This window comes from Nelumbo lutea, chromosome 4 (genome assembly GCF_056320005.1).
Source record: "Nelumbo lutea isolate HS-2025 chromosome 4, American lotus-T2T, whole genome shotgun sequence".
NCBI classification, from domain to species: Eukaryota; Viridiplantae; Streptophyta; class Magnoliopsida; order Proteales; family Nelumbonaceae; genus Nelumbo; species Nelumbo lutea.
The window spans coordinates 3,405,042-3,414,987 of record NC_142687.1 but is presented as its reverse complement, the minus strand read 5'-3'; the positions used below and the strand labels follow the sequence as shown (position 1 = coordinate 3,414,987).

General features: G+C 39.8%; 1 protein-coding gene and 1 pseudogene across 1 annotated transcript; one reads left to right on the top strand and one right to left on the bottom strand.

The window, feature by feature from the left end:
• Positions 1-823: 823 nt before the first annotated feature.
• LOC148853419 (syntaxin-related protein KNOLLE pseudogene) lies at positions 824-1,518 on the bottom strand (annotated as a pseudogene).
• Positions 1,519-1,568: 50 nt separating this feature from the next.
• On the top strand, positions 1,569-7,246 carry LOC148853418 (uncharacterized). The gene is made up of 6 exons (XM_088983660.1): positions 1,569-2,215; positions 5,851-5,949; positions 6,032-6,140; positions 6,238-6,309; positions 6,434-6,439; positions 6,953-7,246. The coding sequence occupies exons 1-6, from the start codon at positions 2,031-2,033 to the stop codon at positions 7,067-7,069; spliced, it is 588 nt and encodes a 195-aa protein (XP_088839786.1). The 5' UTR covers positions 1,569-2,030; the 3' UTR covers positions 7,070-7,246.
• The last annotated feature ends 2,700 nt before the right edge of the window (positions 7,247-9,946 follow it).

Sequence of the window (9,946 nt, the reverse complement as noted above, 5' to 3'; positions counted from 1 at the left end):
AATCCTTAAAGTTTTGGCTGCAAAAAGCTCTTCATCTTCTTCAACGTTGAAAGAGTATTTGATGGAGCGCGATCCGGCTGGTCTTAGCTGTGATTACCCTTGCGCTTGTCAACTCGGCCGTCGTCCCTTCTGCTGAGACAGAACCGTCACTGCCTAACCGTCTAACTGGAGATGGCGGCGTCAGTGGCGGTGGCAGGTGGCCGTTTAGAGTGCTGCTGCCAAAACGTCAGATCCCAAGTCAGTCAGGCGTGGCGCCCTCGGGCACGGACTTCCCTGGTGCCAGGCATGGTACGACTTGTTTGGCTTTGGTGCCTAGAAGATGATGCGAAGTGCTGAGCGAGGCGGTCTTGAGCTCGGAGGTATCCCGAACTGTAACAAGGTGGGTCAGTTCGGTGAAGTGTGTCCCGAGCTGTTACAAGGTGGCAGTTCGGCGAAGTCTACCCCGAGCTGTTACAAGGTGGGTCAGTTCGGCGAAATGTACCCCGAGCTGTTACAAGGTGGTCAGTTCGGCGAAGTCTATCCCGAGCTGTTACAAGGTCAGTTCGGCGAAGTCTACCCCGAGCTGTTACAAGGTGGTCAGTTCGGCGAAATCCATCCCTAGCTGTTACAAGGTGGGTTAGTTCGGCGAAGTGTGCCCTTGTTCCCGCCTAGGCTTGACCTCTTTTGCCGAGCTATCATTTCTACCACGTGTCTCATAATAAAGAGGTCGGGCCAAATCTTCCTTCATCAGTATCCAACGACGAGTTTCTCGTGGAGCCTAGGACCAATGGAGTACGTATGTGGAACCCAGGATTGGAGATCTCTTCTTCTCTTAACGCTTTCCTTAGTCCTCATTTGCATCCAACCCCACACACATCCACTTCCTGTTGCTCTTCTGGTGGTTCTTAATTAGCAGTCCTAAGGTCGCATGTCCTGTCCTTCACATACTCAGTAGCATTCATGAATCTTGACATAGTGTTGGATGTCGTCCAATTGCTCTCCCTGAGGTTCCACCATCACCACCATGTCTAGGAACACCTGGTGCAACTTAAGAAGGCTCTTCTCAACCTCCTTCACCGCGTCGTGCCTGTTTTGTATTTTCAACACCGTCTCAATAACCTTTTCCCTCCTGTGCTCCTACATTGCCCTTTGTTGCAACTCCGGCCCTCCCGTTCCTCCCCCACTCGATATAATATTCTCTATCACCTCCTCCTTCAGTTACTCTCTTGTTATCGTGAAATATTGACGACTCACCATCTCCTTATACTCTGCCATCATTTGCTGCCTCAGCTTCTGGAAGTTCATCATCAGATTCTTCAGCTTCTTCCGCAGCTCGTCGGTTACTGAAGTCCTTGTGCAGTCCATCGACATCCCTTCTCAATAGCCAGAGAGCCTCTTACTGGTAGGGAGAAAATTGAAAGAGTTGTGTTCCGTTTGGATTTGGATTGAAAGATTGAAAGAGCTGCCGCCTTTCTCTTCTTCAGACGGTGGAATTCCAGGATAAGAAAGAGGTTGTCGGAGAAGGAAAGAGAATAACATGTCGACAATTTATAAAAAGGTAAAATGGATATTTAGAATAAAATTATGCATGTCACGTTTTCTGAGTCATTGGCAGAAGGGAGGTTTTTGTCAAATTTTTTAAAAATTCAAAAAAAACTTTTATTAAAATAAAATTATAAAAGAGATTTTTATGATTGTCAGAAATTTTAGGGAAAGTTTTTATATTTTACCCAAAAAAAAAAAACCGATAGAGGCCGATCTCGATACTTTGAACCTCTGCCACGAGTTAGTGTATTTGCCACATCTTGTATATTCTAATTACTAATTTTTAGTATATAGTAAATTAGCAAATGTTTTTGGCAAAAATGATTAATTAGCCAGAAGTCCATAACTCAGGTTGATTAGTAGTAGCCCGTAATCAAACATTACACTTAAGCCCTAGTTCTTCTCTTCCAAGTTTCTCCTCCCCCATCTCCTGTCTGCATCGTCGTCGTATCCCGAGTTTCGCGATCCAATAAAATTCCCATTTCTTCAGATTCAACTAAGCCGCCATGACGAGTCTGAAAATGGTTACCTGCATTTCTGTTCTCCTGGTAGCTCTCTTCCTCGTTTCGGCGGAACTTGCAAGCTCTGATTCTCCCTTCATTGTTGCCAATAAGAAGGCTGTCCTTACCAGGCTCAAGTCCGGCGCCGAACGCGTCTCGGTCTCGATCGACATCTACAACCGAGGATCCGCGTAGGTTTTCCACGATCCCCGTTATTTCTTTTCTCGTCAATTGATCCAACTCCTAATTTCTTTTTTCTCGTCAATTGTCTTCTTTGATGGATTTTCTTTTATTCATTACATTTTCTCCTGTTGAATTTCTTGATTGTATATTCCTTCCTGATTTCTGTTTGTGAATCACAGAAAATCGTTCTGAGTTCTCCCTTTTTACTGTTTACTAATCTGATTTGTGGAACTGTACTTTTGGCCTTGATTGTCTTCTCTCCTTTATTTATTGGATAGTTCTTTTTGGCCAATTTAATTTTCGACTTTTTTTCTCCTACTCCAGCATTTGATAACATGTCTTCAAACTATGTGCATCTTAGTTAACTTCCTCTGTTCATATTGATCAGCATTTCTATGGATCATATTTCAGTTCTTCTTCCTAACCCTTTTACTTCTCCTGCCGCGGTTTCTGTGTTGACCTTATCTTGTAGAATTTATTGGAATTATACCTTGGTTTCGAACAATTAGACATGCATGAACACAATGGATAAAACTTTGTTGTCAAACATATAGAATAGCTATAGTGAGTTGATCTGGACCTTTTTTTTTTTGTGTATTCAATATTAGTTATGATTTATAATCCTTGGGATTTTTATCAGATCCGGTAACCGGTACCTACTTTTGCTTACTATTCCACTGCAAAACTTTTGGTTACTAGAAACTTAGTAGCTTTTTGTTCTACAATTTAAAAATCACGTTTTCTGTTCTGAAATATAGATCCTTTGTGGTGTAGTTAAGGTGGCCCTGTGACACCTAAGCAACAATTGGGCTTTCCTTGTTCAACGTGAAGTTCAGAAGTGAAATACAGACAGAGGGATTAAGAGCCGTATTATGATATTGCCTTGCCTAACTGATACCTAGGAGATGCTTTGGCTTCAGTAATGACTATCACAGGTCCCAGCCTCGGTGAGACCTTTGTAGTTTCTGAATGCTCGCTTCCAAGGTTCAAAGTATCGATACACCCAACGGTTTCGGCAGGGGTGTATCTATACTTTTTAGGCCATGCGGTTTTTTTAGTTTCTTTTTAAGTTCATTTTTATACATGCTTTTATATAATTTAATAAATAATCAATTAAAAATGTATTTCCTCAAAAACACTTGTAAACAGGTGTATGGAAGCCAATGATACTCAATACGGGGTGTATCGCATCAATACTTTGAACCTTTCTTGCTTCAAGTGGCAGTCTAGGACAATCTAATATTGGCCTCACCAAACTTGATTACTCTGTCACTATGACTGCTTCACAACACACAAAAAGGTTCCTATAATCTATGGTTCTTTCTTACATGTTATCTTTATTTCTGGTGTTCCTAACAATGTTTTAAAATGTGGTGGCATGACACGAGGCATTCCACTACCTTGAGGCATGAGGCATAGTTCAGAATGCAAGAGGCGTAAGCTTCCTTAAGAGGAGGGGGGGTAGGAGGAGGAAGGGGAGGAGGATGAAGAGGAAGGGGGGAACTCATTTTTTCTTTATTTTTAATAAAAATCTTTTATATTAAGAAGAATAAAGATGCATAACATTAGTTGAAAGGGGTCATTTATCAAAAAAAAAAAAAACATTAGTTGAAAGGGGTATGCCTCTCACGCCTTTTAAAACATTGGTTCCTAAAGTGAGGCGAAACCAAGTGCAAGTCTTCCTAGCTCCTAAGGTGCAAGGCAAGGCACGTGGCCAATGAAACAAGGAACACTTTTTTTATTTGAAAAAGGAAGAATTAATAATACAAGAAAAGATAAAACTGGCATATATTCAGACTTCCAGAACAATTTAACTGGGAGTCAGTAAATGGTAAGCCATCCACTTTCAATCATAGCCTCCTCAAACTTGTGTCATGCTTAGAATTTGAAACAATTCATTAGTTTTCATCTTCCTCACAATTTCTCTGCAAGAAAGTAAAGTTTACAAGTCTGGAATTGTGTCAATTCTGATAAAAAGTTGTATCAATTCAAGTGAGACTCATCTACCTCGAACCCAAAAGTTGGGATGCTGGCTACAACAGCTGAGTATTTCTCCGATAAGTAAAATAAAGGAAAAATCATATGTAGATATTTAATGCCATTGCCTGTCTGTTCTATTTAATGCCATAGCCATTGTTAAATTTTTGGCGTTTAAATGATTTCTTACACCCATGTCCTTTTTGGTCTACCCCTTGCCCTTCTAGCCTCTTCAACTTGTAACCAAATCGCTTCTTCTTATGGGTGCTAGTGGAAAAATCATATATATCTATCCATAAAAAATATACTTGTTTTTTTCAGATGAGAGTTTCATAGTTCAATTACTTGAGTAGTATTCAATGGTTCTTCAACCTCTTTGTTTGCTTCAACCTTGACAGGTTGTGTAGCTCTTCTATCCTCTTCATTGATAGAGGCTAGTATTTCAATTTCAGTTCTCTTGGTTTCACTATGTTACAAATAAAAGAAAACTGAAATTTATAGGTCATGCATATTATATGACAAAATATATAATGAGTGAAAGTGGTAAACATACAAAGGTACTTGCTGTCATTCAGGTGAAAGTCAAGAAATGAATGGGACTAGTTTGCCTTGTCATTTCAATATGAATCATCAAAACTTTTTTTTGATAATTTTATTATAATATGTTCCTACTGCCCATTGACCATTTTCTTGATATTAGTATTAACAATGTTCTAGATATTTAAATTGTCAGTTGCAATTTGGTATTGGTTAGGTGCTACCTAAAAATGCATGGTTTATCCATTATTTTGGTCTCAGGAAGAAGATAGATACTTTTATTTACTAACAAATGAGTATTCTACATCTGTCACCTAACCCACCCCCTACTAGATCCTCAAACCAGGTTAACCTAATCTCAAGGGGGGAAAGAGGTGGTGGGGGATCTTTAGATGCATTATTACCAAAGATATTGTTGCAAGACTATCAGCCACAAAAATAGCCTTGTGAAACTAATGCTTGATGCTTCATGAAATTATGAACCAAACCCATTGTGTCACATTCTCTGTGTAGAGCTATCTGTATTAAGCTTGCACCATCCATAGGGACCCATTCCTTCCAGACCCGTTATGCTAATCAGCTCCTAACCCATTTTTAACAGTTTCTCTTCTATTTCTACATACTCGTAGCATATCCACAAGTTTCTTTGAAGTCAGTCGACTATTTGATAAGATGTGGAGCATAATGAATGCACTAGTGGAATAGGTTTGATTGCCTTATGGTGGTCATGCAGTGAAAAGGGTCTCCCAGATTGCCATCTCGGATTGACATATGTTGTTGGTTGTATATTTTATTTATTTTAAATTGTCATGAAATGTAAGGGATTTATTTTTAGGGGCGGAGCGCGAAGGGGTAGTGGAGGGGAGCCATGCACCCCCCCCCCCCCTTCATGGATTAAAAATTCCTGCAACCCCATTTGTATTTTACATATATTTTGGCCTTCCCATCTATGCTTATTAACTCTTGCCCCCCAATCTATGTTTATTAGCTTTTGGCCACTACTAAAAAAACCTGGCTCCGCCCCTGCTTATTTTTTTGCTTTCATTGGCATTTATCTAGGTTTAATCTTGTGCTGTCGCATATCTGTTACTTTAATTCTTTGGTCATGACTTTATTTTTGTCCTTTCAGGACTGCATATGATGTAAGTCTAACTGATGATAGTTGGGCCCAAGATGTATTTGATCCTGTCAGTGGCAGCACTTCCAAGTCATGGGAAAGGCTTGATGCGTGAGTTACTGTTTTCTTTAACACTCAACAAATCCCAACTTAACATACTTCTCCTTCTCACAACTATCCACGTAATTGGCAGTGGCTCTGTTGTTTCTCACTCTTTTGTACTGGAGTCCAAAGTGAAAGGTGTATTCCATGGTGCACCTGCTGTCATCAAATTCCGCATCCCTACTAAGACCGCTCTACAGGTTTGACCTTCACGAAATCTTTATCTGAGTTTCTGGTTTTTCTATGTGAAGAACCTCTAAAATGTTCTTTTTGTCTATCATAACTTTCTATTTTTAGGAGGCTTATTCAACCCCTTTACTTCCTTTGGATATACTTGCTGACAGACCTCCAGAAAAGAAGTTTGAATGGGTAAGTTCATCCTGAATTAAATCTTTTAAGCAGCTTCTTAATTCTTAACGCACTTTGTCTTAACTGACTGAGTATTACTGTCGTTTTTTCATGATATCAATTTTGGTGCTCCTACTATCCTCAGGCAAAGGTGAGATTCATCCTTGTTTATTTTCATTTTTTTTCCCTCTTTGTTTAAGGATTTTGGGCTATGGGGGAAGGGGTCCCCTCCCCACTAATAGCATCTGGTATATCCAAAGATCCAACTTTCCTTATGTCTGCTGTACAAGTGTCAACACGTGGTGGTAGTTTGTTTAAGATCAACATGTGATGGATACAATCAAATCTTTTGGTTAAAAATCACCATCAGGTGATTTGATCTTTTAAGTCTTGACCACTCGTGGGCTGGTCTTCTCTTTCTTAACCATCTGTTAAGTAATGGTAAGCGATGGTTTGGTTGGGGTAATCCGCTCCAATTGAATGTCTTTGGGGCATTTGATGACTGGTGGGCCTTTTGATCACCACGCATTGCCATCTGTGCAAGCGGATACTAAGAACATAATTTATAAACCATCTCTTATCACGTTTCGAATATTGTCCTCTAAGTCTAAATCTCAGTTCGGTATATAATTCTAATTCCAGATTTCGTCATTTGCATGTGCAGAGGCTGTTGGCAAAATATGGGTCGCAGATTTCGGTGATCTCCATTTTAGCCCTGTTCGTGTATCTGATTGCTACTCCATCAAAATCCAGTCCAAAGGGCAACAAGAAGAAGCGCTAAGCATTAGAAGTGAAACCAGAGCTAAAACTTTCTGTTTGCAGTGGCAATGTCCTTCAGGAACCAGTCAGAGAGTTATTTTGTTTTCGAGGTTTAGGGTATAAATTCCTAATTTTCCAAACTTAGGATGTATTGTTCAAACTTTTAATAGATAATTCCTAATGAGCAACTTTGAGATCAGTGTTCAGGATTGCTCTAGCCTCTAGGTGGCTCACGGTGAGAGTTAAAAATGCGTTGCGCTAATGACCTGTTCCCCGCTGGATCCACGTTTTATACTTTATCGCTAATGCTAATTGATCCACTGCACTACTGCAGGTTCATTTTTTGTCTTTAACACTTGAGTTCAACTATGATGCCAGCAAGACATGATGCTGGAAAAACTCATAACCAACCAACCTGCATCATATGATTCAGTCGTTGGCACTTGGCAGCGCTTAAGTTGATTGCTTACGTTAGGAACCTATCCTTATATTGGGCCGCGCTTGGAAGTGCTTTTAGGGCCTAAACGGGCGTGAAAATTACAACTTGAAATGGGTTTTTTCATTGCTTTGTAAGCACACAGAGCCCGCTGGAGAGAGTTCAAATTTGCGCCCCAACCTGACCTTCAACCCAACCTACCCAGGCTCGGGTTGGGCCCAACCCAACCTTCTTCCCATCTCTTAAATTCTCTTAGAACTTCTCAATTTTATATCTTAAATCAACTTTCACTACATATATTAATTTTATTTTTTATTAGTATTTGTTTATTGACATTTTTATTGGTTTTTTTGGTACAAAATTTAGAAAAATAAGTATTTGAAATGACTATAATTCATTATGAGTAAATAAAATCATGGTTTTTATAAATGAATCAATGACCGAATCGGTCAGGGGTCCGGTTACTGGTCCGAACAGTTCGACCGTTTGACCTGAACAGTTGACCCATTTTGACAAAAAAATTAAAAATTTTGAAAAATGGTTAAAACCGTTCAAACGGTTAACCGGCAAGTTCAACGGTTTGCTGAACTAGTCAGGTGACCGGTTTTTGGTTTTTTCAGTCTGATTGTTTGGTTTGATCCGGTCCGGTTTTAAAAACCATGAATAAAATATTCAAAAAGTACATGATACTATGTGGTGTGGGTTATACAACTATGACGTATGATAGGCCTTTTATGGGCAATAAATAAAATATTTAAAAATATAAAATATGTTATTAAGGTTTTCGCCTTTCCAATTAGAATTAAGTGAAGTGATTATCTTAAAAGAAATAGATGATACTATGTGGTGGGGACTATACAACTATCATGCGTCTAAACAAATCAATGTATGATATATTACATATAACATATATGTAACAAATCAACCTGACCCAACCCAAAATAAAATTGGGTTCATGAATTTCACCTCTAACCCTAACCCAAGCATCAACCCAACTTGATTCGAGTTGGGTTAGGGCCAACCTGGTCCAAGTTGTAGCCTTAGTTTTCAATATACAGTTGGGATATGGTGTGGGGTTTTAATGCAATTTTTACTAGAGTAACACTTCTATTAGGGGTGAGCAAAAGAAAAACAAAAAAAACTAAACCGATCAAAAAAACCAACTGAAATCGAATCGAAAAATTGGTTAACCTTACTGGTTGGTTCATTGTTTTAAAAAAACTGAAGGTACCAGTTTAGTTTCAGTTAACCAATTTAAAAAACCAGCGATTAATCGAACCAATCGATATACATGTTTTTCTATATATTTCCTATATATTTATGTATATTATATATATTTATATATTTTATATATTATAAATTAATAAATGTGCATTATATATAAATATATATATATATATATTTATAATATATTATTTATTATTTAAAATATAGTATTTTATATATAATGTAAAAGATCACATTACCAAAAGACCATAAGCACATAAATGCTCGGGCTCAGGAGCTCAAGGGGAGTTTAGGAGCGTGTTGACACCGAACTACGCTCTTCAGAAGAGTAGGGAGGCTACTTTCACCGTGGAGATCGCGGCGTGGACCAATCTTCCTTTGAATCAGGTCGCCTTCACGCCATAACACACGCTATGGTGGTAAGTCAGATTTCATTCGCCTTCATTTTCTATCGCTTTTGTTGTTGTTGCTCACTTGTTTCTTTTGGTAGGTGAATTCTTCAATTCACGCCTTAGCAGCCCAAGTGGAGAGGAGCTCACAACAGGCGCGAGCTGCTGAGGCTGCCGCCCATGCTGCTGAAGAGGCTTTCCGTGCCGCCGAGGCGAATACCCGAGCTGCTGAGGCGGCCACTTATGCTGCTGAAGAAGCTGTTCGCATCGCCATGGCCAGGCAGACGATGCCTCAGCGTGATGCCGAGGCCATGGGGATAGTTGTCAAACACATGGCGGACTTGAAGTTGGACTTGCAGCATCAAGTCAAATATCTTCAAGAGGACATCAGGGAGAAAACACAGATTTTTTCCCAAGGCATTGAAGACAACAAGAAGAAGGCCGTTGAAGACTATATTGCCTCTCCGCATTTTGACGATCTGATGGTGGATTCTTACAGAAGGGGGTTCAAGCTGAGCCGGTGGATGATCCGGAACACGCACCCTGGCCTCGATGTTAGTGCCATATCCACTTTGCGTATAACTCAGGAGATGACCAATGCTACAGATGGCGAGCCGGATTCTGAAGGAGAGGCAGGGCCTTCGGGTGTTGTTGAAGTGCCTTCTAATGGCGAAGAAGTAGCTCCAAGCATGTAAAGATTTTTTTTTGAAGTGCCTTCTGATGGCCAATGTACTCCTGTTTCTTGCAACAGAATAGACAATCTTTTTGCCTAAGTGTTCTTTTTCCCGAACTGATGCTTTGTCGATCTGATAATATGCCACTCTCGTCCGGGTTATTGTACGTACAC

Bases quoted from the DNA above. Each gene is read 5' to 3' on its own strand.
- LOC148853418 (XM_088983660.1), top strand. From the start codon at position 2,031: ATGACGAGTCTGAAAATGGTTACCTGCATTTCTGTTCTCCTGGTAGCT. The intron at 5,950-6,031 runs GTGAGTTACTGT...CGTAATTGGCAG, and splicing joins TCATGGGAAAGGCTTGATGC to TGGCTCTGTTGTTTCTCACT. The intron at 6,141-6,237 runs GTTTGACCTTCA...TTCTATTTTTAG, and splicing joins CTACTAAGACCGCTCTACAG to GAGGCTTATTCAACCCCTTT.